This window comes from Sorghum bicolor, chromosome 8, assembly GCF_000003195.3.
Source record: "Sorghum bicolor cultivar BTx623 chromosome 8, Sorghum_bicolor_NCBIv3, whole genome shotgun sequence".
NCBI classification, from domain to species: domain Eukaryota; kingdom Viridiplantae; phylum Streptophyta; class Magnoliopsida; order Poales; family Poaceae; genus Sorghum; species Sorghum bicolor.
Genome location: NC_012877.2, coordinates 18,406,963 through 18,420,717, shown reverse-complemented (window position 1 = coordinate 18,420,717; position 13,755 = coordinate 18,406,963). Strand labels below are relative to the sequence as shown.

Here is a 13,755-nt window from a genome sequence, read left to right as displayed (position 1 = left end):
TGTGGAGACCATTGAGAAGGGCCTCGTACTCTGTTGCATTGTTTGAGGCGGGGAAGTGGAGTCGGATTGCATATCGCATCTTTACCCTGAAGGGTGAGATGAAGACGAGGCCTGCACCGGCCCAGGTTTTCATCAAAGACCCGTCGAAGTACAAGGTCCAGCACTCGTGTTGGATCTGTGGTGGGGGGAGCTAAGTCCCAGTCCATTCTGCCACAAAATCCGCTAGGACTTGGAATTTTATGGCTTTCCGAGGCTCATAGGTGATCCCATCACCCATAAGCTCTATAGCCCACTTAGCAATTCTACCATTGGCTTCTCAGTTCTGAATCACTTCCCCTAGAGGGAAAGATGACACTACCGAGACCGGATGAGACTCAAAATAATGGCGGAGCTTGCGTCGGGCCAAGACTACTGCGTAAAGCAATTTTTGGATTTGGGGGTATCGGGTCTTTGTGTCGGATAGTACTTCACTGATGAAGTACACCGATCTTTGGACCGGCAGGGCATGCCCTTCTTCCTTCCTTTCGACCACGATAGCTGCGCTGGCCACTTGATCAGTGGCTGCGACATAGAGAAGAAGCGGTTCCCCCTTGGCGGGGGGCACCAGAATGGGAGGGTTGGTGAGCAGAGCCTTGAGCTTGTTATGGGCGTCTTGGGCCTCGGGGGTCGAGGAAAAATGCTCGGAAGTAACCTATACAGAGGTAGCCCTTTTTCCCCGAGATGAGAGATGAAACGGCTTAGAGAGGCTAGACATCCCATGACCCTCTGTACTCCCTTTAGGTTACGAATCGGGCCCATGCTTGCGATGGCCGAGACCTTTTCTGGGTTCACCTCGATCCCTCGCTCAGACACAATAAACCCGAGGAGCATGCCTCGGGGGACACCGAAAACGCATTTTTCAGGGTTGAGTCTGATCCCCTTTGCCGTGAGGCATCGGAACGTTTCTTCCAGGTCAGCAACTAGGCCGCTTGCTTTCCTAGATTTGACAACAATGTCATCTAAGTAAGCCTCTACCGTCTTGCCTATGAGGTCCCCAAAGACCTGGAGCATACATCTTTGGTATGTGGCCCCCGCGTTCTTCAGGCCAAAAGGCATGATTACGTAGCAATACATTCCGAAAGGGGTGATGAAAGAAGTCGCGAGCTGGTCGGACTCTTTCATCTTGATTTGGTGGTAACCGGAATAAGCATCAAGAAAAGATAAAATTTCGCATCCCGCGGTGGAGTCAACTATTTGATCGATACGAGGTAACGAAAAGGGGTTCTTAGTACATGCTTTATTTGAACTAGTATAGTCTACACACATCCTCCACTTCCCATTTTTCTTTTTGACTAGTACAGGGTTAGCTAACCACTCGGGATGGAATACCTCCTTGATGAATCCGGCCGCCAGCAGTTTGTGGATCTCCTCCCCGATGGCCCGGCACTTCTCCTCGTCGAATCGGCGCAGGCGTTGCTTTACGGGCTTGGAGCCGGCTCGGATGTCCAAGGAGTGCTCGGCGACTTCTCTCGGTATGCCAGGCATGTCCGAGTGACTCCATGCAAATATGTCGGCATTTGCACGGAGAAAGTCGATGAGCACCACTTCCTATTTGGGGTTGAGGCTGGAGCTGATCCTCAACGCCCTGCCTTCAGAGCTCTGGGGGTTGAGGAAGACTAGCTTGGTCTCCTCCACCGACTCGAAGCTCCCGGCATGACGCTTGGGGTCGGGGATGTCCTGGTCGCAGTCGCCGAGGCCGGTGAGGATGGCGAGAGACTCAGCCATAGCCTTGGCCTGCTCAATGCACTCAATGTCGCACTGGTAGGCGTGCTGACTGGTCGTGCTGACGGTGATGACGCCTTTTGGCCCTGGCATCTTGAGCTTGAGGTAGGTGTAGTTGGGGACGGCTATGAACTTGGCGTAGCAAGGTCGTCCCAGGATTTCGTGGTAGGTTCCTGGGAACCCGACCACATCAAAAGTGAGGACCTCCCGTCTGAAATTATCGGGGGTCCCAAAGCAGATGGGCAGATCGATCTGCCCGAGGGGGTGAGCACGATGTCCCGGTACCACTCCGTGGAATGGCGAAGTGTCATTCCTTAGCCGGGACTTGCTGATCCCCATAAGGGCCAGAGTCTCGGCATATAGGATGTTGAGGCCGCTGCCTCCGTCCATCAGCACCTTGGTGAGACGAGTCTCGGTGATGATGGGGTCGACTATCAGAGGATAGCTCCCGGGATTGGGGATCCGATCCAGGTGATCCTGTCGATCGAAAGTGATCGCGCTCTCGGACCACTTGAGGTACGACGGCACGGCTGTGTTAACTGTGCAAACTTCTCGGAGTTCACGCTTCCTTTGACTCGCTGTGAGGCGAGCCGCACGGCCCCCGAAGATCAAGAGGCAATTCTTGATCTTGGGGAAGCCTTCCCCCTGAGAGTCGTCATCCTTGGGGGCCTCCTTAGCGCCCTCCTTGGCTATGATGTTGGTGTAGTACCGACGCAGGACAGTGCACTCCTCAAGGGTGTGTTTGGTTGGTCCCCTGTGATAGGGGCACAGCTTCTTCAACATCTCATCGAAGAGACCGGGGCCAGCAGGAGCTCGCTTGGGGTTCTTGCGATCTGCCGCGGCGACTAGGTTGTCGCCCGACTGACCCTGCTTCCCCTTGCGACCCTTCTTCTTCTTCTTGGGGTCGCGTGAGCCTGAGGCCTCGGCGGCCTCGGCCTTTTGTTTCCCCTTGGCAGCGCCGTCGGAGAATATGGCACCAACTGCCTCCTCGCCTGAGGCAAAGTTGGTGGCCATGTCGAGCAGCTGGCTAGTGCTCGTGGGGGTCTTGCGACCGAGCTCGTGTACCAGCTCCTTGCAGGTGGTGCCGGAGATGAAGGCTCCGATGACGTCGGAGTCCGTAATGTTGGGGAGCTCGGTGCACTGCTTGGAGAATCACCTGATGATGTCTCAGAGGGATTCATCGGGCTTCTATCAGCAGCTCTTGAGGTCCCAGGAGTTCCCAGGGCGCACATATGTGCCCTGGAAGTTCGCGACGAAGATCTTGACCAGGTCGGCCGAGTCGTGGATCATGCGGTCGGGAAGATGCTCGAGCCATGCTCTGGCCGTATCGGCCAGATGCAGTGGAAGGTTGCGGATGATGAGCAGGTCATCATCTGCTCCGCCAGCCATAGCTCAGGGTTGGTTTCCCCTGAGTATTTGGTCAGGTTGGCGGGCTGTCGAAATCTCGCCGGGAACATGGCCCTGCGTATGGCCTCGCTGAAGACACGGGGACCCGGGGGTTCTGGCGACGTGCTGCAGTCGTGGTCGGGGTCGTATCTTCCGCCTCGACGTGGTCGATAGCGTCGAGACTCGGCCTCGTCCCTATCGCGCCCCCTTGCCTCAAGGGTTGCCCGAACGTCCGCGTCAGCCCCGACGCGTTCGTGCACAGATGGGGCCCTGTTGCCCCCTTGCGGATTAGGGGGCGACGGACCCTGCACCGTTGGTGCCTTGTTAGGAGGGGGTCTGTCCTCTTGACGTCTCGTGCCGTGGGATTGTGATGCAGAACTTTCCGCGTTCTGCACCACAGCTTGCTCCAGGAGGCCACGTAGCCCCTGGCGCACTCTCCTTCCCTTAGGGGTCGATGGCAAGGGCATCGCCCTGAGGAGGAGTGCGGCGGCCATCACATTCTGGCTGGCCGTGCTGAAGACCGGGGCGTCACCCCCTACGTCCTCGACGATACGAAGGTTGACGTCTCGGGCTCGGCGTCTAGCTTCACCCCCGTCCCCGCGGCCGGATGTGTCTCGGACCATGGTTTCGCGGAGTTGGTGGAGGCGTGCGCGTTCTTCTTCGAGCCTGGCCTCCAGCTCATTGAGCTACTCGAGGTCAGGGCGGTGTCCTCCTATGGGGGCTGATGCTACCCCACGGGCTCCAGGATCGGTCCCGGGAGTAGGGTTGGGAGGTGGGGTTGCATTCTCCTGCCTAGAGTGTCCTGCACCCCCCTGAGCGTTATGCGGCATCCCTCCGACCTCCAGGTTGAAGCACTCTCGTGACGAGTCAGAGCTCCCGTCGTCGGAGTCGGAGTAGCCGAGACAGTAGTTGCTGGCCTCCAAGAAGCACATGAAGGTCTCTGGGTCGCCACACCCAGAAAAGTCAGCGCCAGCCCACTCATCATCGCGTGAGGTGAGATCCTCTGGGTATGACGAAACGGGCGGTGAAGCGATAAGGTCCAGGGCAGACCTGAGGTGGTGCCCTGGAAGGTCCGCATACGCACTTAACGAAGTGCTCACGGAAGAGGCGTACGTGGCGGCTGCATTCCTGAGTCCAAAAGGGAGCTCTGGAGACGCCGCTGTTTCTCCTCCATCCATAGGTGGAGGGGGACGAGATATTGAGGCCCCTTTGTCCCCTTTCTAGGGAACAGGCGGGAGCCATGCCTTCCACTTTGATCGGGGTGGAACAGGAGGTCGCGATGATCCCCTGTTGGTCCGTGAAGCAGAGCGTGACGCTCCGCGAGGCCTTCCTCTAGCGCGTGTCGAGCCAGAGGAATGGGCGATCTGGTGAGGAATATGCGGGGGGAGGGCCGGACGGGCCCTCGCCTTAGTGGTAGGATCAGAGATCCTGGATCTCTGACGCCCCCACCGGGCAGCCCCAGCATGATGTCCCGAGCGCCTCCCACGCACTGGCTGTGGTGGGATCGGCTCGGGGCAAGGCTCGACATCATCACGTGGCGGGAGGAGGACCATGTCACAGCCAAAGCCGAGAGACATGAACTCCAAACTCCCGAACATCATGATGGTGCCACGGCGAAGTGGGTAAAATCCGTCTGCCATCCAAGCCTTCCCTGTAGGGACGGGTGAATGTCGCGCAAAAGGCCCCTACCTGGCGCGCCAACTGTCGGCGTCTAGACTCGTGGTCTAGGCACAAACGAGTATAAATATGCATGACTACCTAAACCTGGATGGTGATGCAAGTGGAACACAGAGAATTTATACTGGTTCGGGCCAAGAATGCCCTACGTCCAGTGAGATCGGGGGTCTGTATTGCCTTGCACCCAAAGGTGCTTGTAGTAGTGGGGTACAAGTAGGTTGTGAGAGAGGGCTAAGTCCCAAGTCTCGGCTCTGTGGTGGACAGAGTGTTGGTTTCTACTTAGTGAACGAGCGTGGTGGTTGTGTGTGTATGTCTCAACCTTGTGAACCTTGGCTCCCCTTTTATAGCCTCAAGGGGAGGCAGGTATTTACATGGGGGTTTGGAGATTTTCCCTACCGAGTGGAGGAGCGACAGTCCCGACCCTCTAGGAGCTTGCCCATGCCGTCCTTGAAGCATGGTTGATAGTATGGTTGTTCCTGTGGGGGGTTGCCGAGCCCTGTTGGAGTCGTGGGGGTCGGGTCGGTGACACTGCTGCCTGTCCTGTTAACAGTGGGAGAAGACAGCAGATAGTGACATTGATTAATCTCCTCCATTCCTCTTTTACTATGAGGCAGTACACCACAGTAAAAGAGGTAAGGTTGCATAGTGAAAGGGATAAGGCAACAGTGACCAGGGTGGTTGGAATAGTCGCCACCATGCCCTGCTGCGATATGGGAGTCACTGCGCCTGTCACGTCGAGGGTACGGGCGTCGTGCGTCGGAAGCCTTGTCCTGATCCGGTGGAGCGACGTTTGGTGCCCGAGCCTCGGTCGGGTCGGTCGAGACGGAACTTACGCCCGAGGCCCTAGGGGTCGGGCGAGGCGGTGTCTGCGTCCGAGCCCTGGGGGGTCGGGCGAGACGGAACTTGCGCCCGAGGCCCAGGGGGTCGGGCGAGGCGTGTTTTGGGCTTGAGAACGAGGGAGTAGATGGCTGGGGCCCGCGTCCTGGTGATCTTTTGGGACTTGCTTAGCCTTTTGCAATTTTTTATTGCTCTGATCTGGGTATCCCTTTTTATTGTACCCAACACTAATCCTTCCGGTTGTGATGGTATAACAGGGTTAGTAGCAGGAACATCAGTAGCTATTTGATTTAACTGAGGTTCAATCATTTTATTAAAGCTAATTTGATTCTTGATGGCAGTACAGAAATTATCCATTCTATTATTTATATTTTCTAGCATTTTATCATTAGATGCCAATTTCTTAGATAGGTTATCCATTAGCTTTCCTTGATTAGACACTAACTCTCTCAGAGGTGGAAAATTATTATTATTGTTGTAAGAATTGTTACCTTGATAATTACCTGAGTAGTTAGGCCTCTATTGATTCCAACCTTCATTTTGTTGAGGACGGTTGTAATAGTTGTTGTTGTTGTTGTTGATGTAGTTCACATCCTCAAGTATCTCAGGGCAGTGATTGCCTGAGTGTCCAGTATCTCCACACTCCTCACAAGTCATGTGAGAGTCGTAGATGTGCATAACTTCTTTCTTATCTCCAACTCTATCATCGAGCTTCTTCATGAGCAGGTCTAGCTTTTGCAGATAGCATGTCTACCTCCTTGAGTTGATGCATACCTCCACCTCTCTTGCGTGTCTAGGTCCTCTCTTCATTCCAGCTTTGGTTGGACGCCATCTTCTCCACAAGAGCTGTGGCTTGTGATATAGTAAGTGATAGGAATGCTCCTGCAGCTACAGCATCCATGGTTTCTCAGGCACTGTTGCCGAGCCCATGATAAAAGGTCTGCATTAGTAGTCAGCTCTCCATTCCATGATGGGGACATTCTAGGATGTAGTCTTGGAAGCGCTCCCATGCTTCTGGAACAGATTCATCATGTTGTTGCTGAAAACTTGTAATTTTCCCACGGAGAGCATTGGTCTTGCCCATGGGAAAGAACTTAGCCAGAAAGTTCATGGAGCAGAGTGCCCACATAGTATTCTTCTCCTTTGTAGCATAGAACCACTACTTCGCTCTCCCAAACAGTGAGAACGGGAAGAGGTGAAGTAGTATAGCATCTCTGGGGACTCCTAATATAGTGAATGTGTTGCAAATCTCTAGGAAGTGTTGGAGATGAGCACTAGCATCTTCGTGTGCCTTCCCATAGAACTGTTTGAATTGCACCATGTTGATAAGTCCAGGCTTGAGCTCAAAGTTGCCATCGATCTCTGCAGCAGGTCCAGTACGGATGTTGTCTGTAGTGGGAGCTGAGAAATCACGGATTGATTTGTTCGCCCTGACTTCGAACTCTAAAGACAAGTTCTGGGTGAAACTTTGGTGATCTTCTTGATTGGATGAAGCTTCTTGCTGAAGTGTTGATGATCTCTTCTTGAGCTTGGCTCTTGTTTTTCTGAATAACGCTTTGGGATTGTCAACAAAATTTCCTGGAAGATGTCTTCTAATCATACATTACCCTGCATAAGATACAATAGAAAAATATCGAGGTAAAACTGTATGAGAGAATTGATAAGCTCAATCATATTAGTGATGCGAATGATGACTCAAAATTCTATATTCATTCCTGGTGTCGTTATTTATATTTTTACCACTAGGAAGGGATTAGTAATCATCAATGTTGATTATAGAATGGAATATAAGATTGAATATCTATCATTGCATGTATAATTGAGAACATTTATCTATCTCTTTCATACAGGGATAAGTGTCACATAAAGGATATATAAAGTAATGAATAGTGACAAAGATAATTAATCTGATCAGCATAACTTAGCCACATATAAATATGATAAGCACCTCAATTAGATATTCTAGGAAGTCATTAGCATGGTATTAGGACGAACTACAAGAATATTTCCTAAGTTATTCTCAACTATACAATCTAGCATATCATAGTTAGTGCAATTATACATAACAATCATTGTGAGACAGGACTACGCCCATGCATAGTGATATTATCAAGGAATATGAGAAACATCGCAATCACTCCCCTGTAATAATGTTGCTCTGCCAGCCCAATACACGAGAGGGGGACTATATAAGAATCAATGGAGTTGTCACTACCACGAACTACCCCGCGATCTGGCATATAGGGTACAATCGCAGATAAATACGGTATAAGCACCACGACTACACAATATCTATCATTGACCCATGGATCCGATGGATAAACGCTATACGATCCTAAACATGTATATAATTCCAATCTAACTAAGCGAAGTATATAACTATGATAAACTAAGAACAATATAATTGTGAATATAAACAAGTAGAGCAAAGTCATAATCAATATGTTGAAGTAGAACAAAGTCATATTCATAATATTAAAGAACAAAGATGAACAATTGAAGAACAATAGAGAATTACCAATAATCCTCTTGACAGATCCGAAAACCAATCGAAGATTGACTCCTTCTAGTTCTAATCCTATGTAGATATGCTAATCTAGAGATCTAATTGATGTGGTGGCTCTAGGGCTTGATCAGAAGCTTCTTCTCCCTGATGAATAATGAATTAGGGTTGAGAGGTGCTCTCCTCCAGGGGCCAAGGGGTCTGGTTATATAGTGCTTCCAAGTGAATGTGGGCCGTCGGATCAAACCGACATTGATTGAACGATTATCCTTGATCCTTTAGGTCGGTGGAGCATGATCCGTGAGATTGGCCGTGATTGGAGGAAAGGCCAGGGTAGGCGCCCTAGGGGGGACGGCGGGCGCCCTGCCCTCGAGCCCTTCCGGTCTCCTGTTCGTTCCCATGGCTTCTGGACTCTTCTAGATGTAAGATAATTGTGCGGCACGTTAATATCTCTATGTAAACCCGACGTGTGGGCCTTTCTTCTATAATTCCTGATAACCCCCTGCAGAAATAGACAAACACCAAAACTCGTGGAATTCTGTCAGATAAAACCCTAAGTCTGGATGTCAGTTGCATTTGGATCCTTTTCTTTGTTTATTTGTTAATTATATTTGATACTTAAGGACCGTCAACACTACTGTCCTTGGTTACCAGACTGATATGTAGGGCGAGACTGAGGGCCCTGCTGATTGTTGTAGCAGGGACGGCCAGCCTGCTGCTGAGAGGAGTTATACTTCCTCTTCTTGTCTTCCATCTTGCGGCGCTTGCTCTCAAGCACCAATGCCCTGTCCACCATCTCTTTGAAGCTAGCATACTTGACATTTGACATCATGTAGGACAGGTCATCATTCAGACCTTCCAGGAAGTGATCTTGCTTGTCTTCATCGTTCTCCACCTCATTCGGGCAATACCGCGACAACTGAGTGAACTTGTCGCGATACTCACAAACAGTCATGGAGCCCTGTTTCAGAGACAGAAACTCCGTCTTCTTTTGCTTCACCAATCCGGCAGGAACATGATGCATTTTGAAGGTGACCTTGAACTCATCCCAAGTGATAGTATCTGGGTCCTGATGCACGAAGCAGTACGAATCCCACCAGTCCTGTGCGGCTCCTTGAAGCTGTCTAGAGCCATACAGAACCTTCTCCCTGTCATTGCACTTAGCAATGACCAGCTGTTTCTCCACAGCTTTAAGCCAGTCCTCAGCTTGCATAGGGTCAGCTAAGTGAGAGAAGAACGGTGGGTGTCCCTTCATGAACTCTCCACGCTTGTCCCTAGGTGGGGCAAACGCGTTGTTACCTCCTTGGTGCTGGTTCTGATTCTGGTGCTGATTTTGGTTCTTCTGCATGTTGTTCATGATATGGGTCATTCCTTGCATCAGTAGAGTCTGCATAGTCATCAACTGCTCTATGGTCATGGGCTGATTCATAGGGGGAGGGTTGGCATTAGTCCCGCTGTGACCATTGTTGTTGTTCTTGTTGTTGTTGTTGTTGTTGTTGTTGTTGTTGTTGTTGTTGGATTGACCATTGTTTCCTCCATTGGTATTGCTCCTATTGTTGACAGGTATCTGATGTATAGAAATAATATAATAAAATCAGTTGTAGTTCATATGTGTAAATCTGATCTGTAATGTAAACTGCAAATTTATACTCATTTCCTTAGAGTGTGAACCAGCTGATAGTAACTTCCCTTTTTCAGTCGATATACACAGTACTCATAACAGATGGAATATATAGATAAAGTAAGACTGATAAGATGGAGCGATATGAAATATTATAAAGCACAAATAAAGGAGACCGAAGATAACCCAAACTAACTAACTCATATTAACCTAATACTTAATCTTGTTCTTGATGCGTTGTGGACATAACCCACAACTCATCGCACTCATTACAAAGAACCAAATCACACCATTAACACAATAATAAATCAAGTTCTCACACAGACCAAGCAAAGCACTCTAAGCAAACAACTAAACACTAGACTCACATAACTAAGATCGTGCTAACGTTCTAAGCATGACACTATTTATTACTAAGCTGGGTGTAAGTGCATTCGCCCCCGGTGTGGGTTTTGATAATTAATGCCAATCAAATTAGGAACTAACATGTCTATCAAGTGTAATCTACAGGTGTTAGTTCATTGATGGAATCAAAGAAACACATTTTGTGAATCACAGCACCCCCAAAATTTCATCACTTGAGCGACGTTTCAACTCAAGAAGCTACCTAGTTTTATTTCTTGTTTGAGTTATAGGAAACGCCGTACTATCAAGAGGGATGCGAATTGAGTTGGTAAGATGAGGATAAGGGTGCTCAGATCAACTTAGCTATTGTGCTTGAGAGACACACTTGCGCACACGAACAACTAGGAAGTTTCTTCTCTGCCAGGGTGAGCCGGTAGTACCGGCCCTCAGGGCCGGTGGTACCGGCAGTTCCAGTCCTTCTCCTAAGTTTTGCGAGAAAATGAACTACCGGTAGTACCGGGCTTTGACCGGTGGTACCAGCTACCGCCGGTGGTACCGGTGAAACACCGGTAGTACTGGCAGGCCAAATTCTCGCAGAACTGCTAAATGCAGGAATTTGAACTGTCGGTGGTACCGGTAGGCCGTTTTTCTCGCATCTTCCACAGTCTTCTCTTGTTTAGATCTGAGGACACCGGTGGTACCGGTGGTTGCACCGGTAGTACCGGCAGGTGTTCTGTACTCTAGTATAAATAGCTCTCTCCTCTTTTCTAACCGTTGGCCTACTCATTCTAGCTACTCCACATCTGAGAAAACAGTCTCCAAGCTTTGTCTCACCCACTCTCTCTCCCTCTAGCTCCAAGACTTCACTTCTTGAGAGATTCGAGCTAGAGAAGTGAGATTAGGGAGTTGAGAGCTTCGATCTGTGACTTGAGCACTCGGTTCCTTGTCTTGCCGGTTTGGTTTGTATTTGTTACTCTTGGGTTCTTAGAACCCTAGCCAGCTAGGCATTCTTCGTAGTTGCTCGTGTTGATTCATTTGTGAGGGCACCCCGAAGTGTTTGTATTACCCCTTGATTCTTAGTGGAAACATCAAGCTAACCTTTGCGGTTGCTTGAGGAGGAGACCTAAGTGGTCAGACCTTCGTGGTCACCTCAACAACGGGGACATAGGAACTCCTAAATGGAGATTGCCAAACCTCAGGAAAAATACCTTGTCTTGCTGTGGAGGTAGCTTCGACTACCCTTGTTTTTGTGTTCTTTGTGTTCTTTCTCTTCCCACTCTTCAATAGGTAAACAAGGGTCGATCTACGTTGTGGAGAAGAACCAAGCTAAGGAGACTCCAAGAACATCCTCTCCTACATCTAGGAAAGTGGGATAAAACTCAGATCTGAAATCTAAGCTCATTACACCCTGATTTCGTAGCCATCTTAGGGAGTCGGTAGTACTAACAGTTTGCGTCGGTAGTACTAGCTGTCTTACACCAGTAGTACCAGCCCAAACTGTCGGTGGTACCGACAAGCACTTAACTTCCGCAACTTGAGTTTTGAGTTTCAGGTTTTTAGATACGCCTATTCACCCCCCTCTAGGCCAATTAGATCCTTTCAATTAGTATCGGAGCAAGGTTCATCGTACAAACGCTTCACCGCGTGAGGAGCAACATTGGCCAAGATGGATCCAACAACTCAACAACAAATTGTTGAGCTAATCACAACACAGATCACAGCATCCTTGCAGTTGCAACAGAAAGAGCAGATGAAGAAGATGCAAGAAGAGCTAGATGTTGACGGTCCTTAAGTATGAAATTTAATTATCAAATAAACAAAGAAAAGGATCCAAATGAAATCAACATCTAGACTTAGGGTTTTATCTGACAGAATTCCACGAGTTTTGGTGTTTGTCTATTTCTGCAGGGGGTTATCAGGAAATAAGGAAGAAAGGCCCACATGTCGGGATTACATAGAGATATCAACCCACCGCGCAATTTTCTACCATCTAGAAGACTCCAGAAGCCACGGGAAGGAAGCGGAGCCCGAAAGGGGCCAGGCCCAGGGCGCCCGCCCTGAGGACCTGGGCGCCCGCCCCCCTCTGGACTCCGTTCCGGACTCTCTTCGCACACGACGTTCCACCGACCTATTGGATCCAGAATAACATAGTACCACCTCGCCTATCGACCCAAAAACGCATAGAAGGGGAGGACTATATAAGGAGACCCCCTCTGGCCCTGGAGGAGACAAGAAATTATCATAGAGATTGAGGGGTGCCCTCGAAGGAAAACCTCTTCTCTAAATAATATTTCTTTTTAGGCTTAGCAACCAATGTAAGGTAGAAATAGATCTTCTAGTTTCTACTAGATTGAGAGAGATATAGTGGAGGTGTGGTTCGGAGGAAGGCCGGCCTGTCGGTGTCTACTCCGAGTTGTACCTACGGGATCAAGTCTCCTAACCCGAGGCTTGCTTCTAAGATTCTTCAGTAATTCGACTTCTAATACTAGTAAGTTCTTGTTTTATTGTTCTTTGGTTTATGAGTTTACTTTAATCCTCTTCTGGTTGAGTATTAGAGTAATCACTTGCTAGCGTAAACGTGGTGTTTAGGCTAGGGTACTCATAGATATCCCCTGACTAGCTGGACCGTGGTAGTAGCGAGGAACGTGACATTTCCGAGTTACCTTTGCAGATCACATCTCGTTAGGAGGACGGGTAGGTTTATAGGTGCGGGTCGAACATCCTTTGTGTTGTCTAGATTCCGTGAGCCTCCCTAATAGAACAGTAGATCATCCTTACCAAGGTTAGAACGAGACTACGGTTGCAGTCTTCTCTATACATCACTCACATCGAGAGACATTATTTGTAGCCTAAAGGGATAGTAGCAATAGATTTGGTTAGTCAGATGCACCCTTTCTCCCAGTGGTAAAAATATAAATACGATAACTCTGGATAACCTCCCGGGTGAAATGCTCACCGATATCCGTGCGCTTGCGGACCATTTTCTAATTGCGTTACCAAATATCAACAAGCATTTCTGGCGCCGTTGCCGGGGAGAAAGACGGTTTGCTCAGATAACTTTGAGTCTTGCTATTATCTTGTATTATACTTTTATACTTTTATTCTTTTATCTTTTTATTTTTATCTTTATGGATAACTTAAATTCCATACCTATTATTGAATTCTTTGCACCTTCGGAGACCAGCCATAGACCATGGAAGTCAACACGTTCTGCCCCTAATTATGATCTGTGTCCGGAGTTGATTGCAATAGGTCAAAACCAACCCTTTTCTATAGCCGAGGTCCTATCTTTTAATCAAGAAGATAATGCACTTTTAGCTACACCTAGGGAATCTGTTAATCTTTCTATAAATTCTGGTTTAGACCTAGCCCTACAAGACCATGTTTTTCCTAGATATTTTCACATTGGTCTTAATCATATAACCTTTGGTAGAGTCTTTCTTTCTTTATCTATTAGTAAAGGAAGGAATGTCTTCATTTGTGGACATCCTTCTTGCACTAATCTTCATAGAAAAATCTTAGAGATAGAGAAGGAATCATCTCCCAAACAAGGAAAGGAAGTTTCCATAGCCAATTTCCAAACATTCCAATCCCATGATTCGGCTATCCATCCCATCCTTGAGCT

At 48.9% G+C, this 13,755-nt stretch overlaps 1 protein-coding gene across 1 annotated transcript; it reads right to left on the bottom strand.

Annotated features, from left to right (window-relative positions):
• Window positions 8,799-9,581, bottom strand: LOC110437528. The gene has a single exon (XM_021465999.1). The coding sequence runs from the start codon at window positions 9,579-9,581 to the stop codon at window positions 8,799-8,801; it is 783 nt and encodes a 260-aa protein (XP_021321674.1).

What these genes read in the sequence shown, in the direction of transcription:
- LOC110437528 (XM_021465999.1), bottom strand. Translation starts at nt 9,581, where the DNA reads ATGACCATAGAGCAGTTGATGACTATGCAGACTCTACTGATGCAAGGA.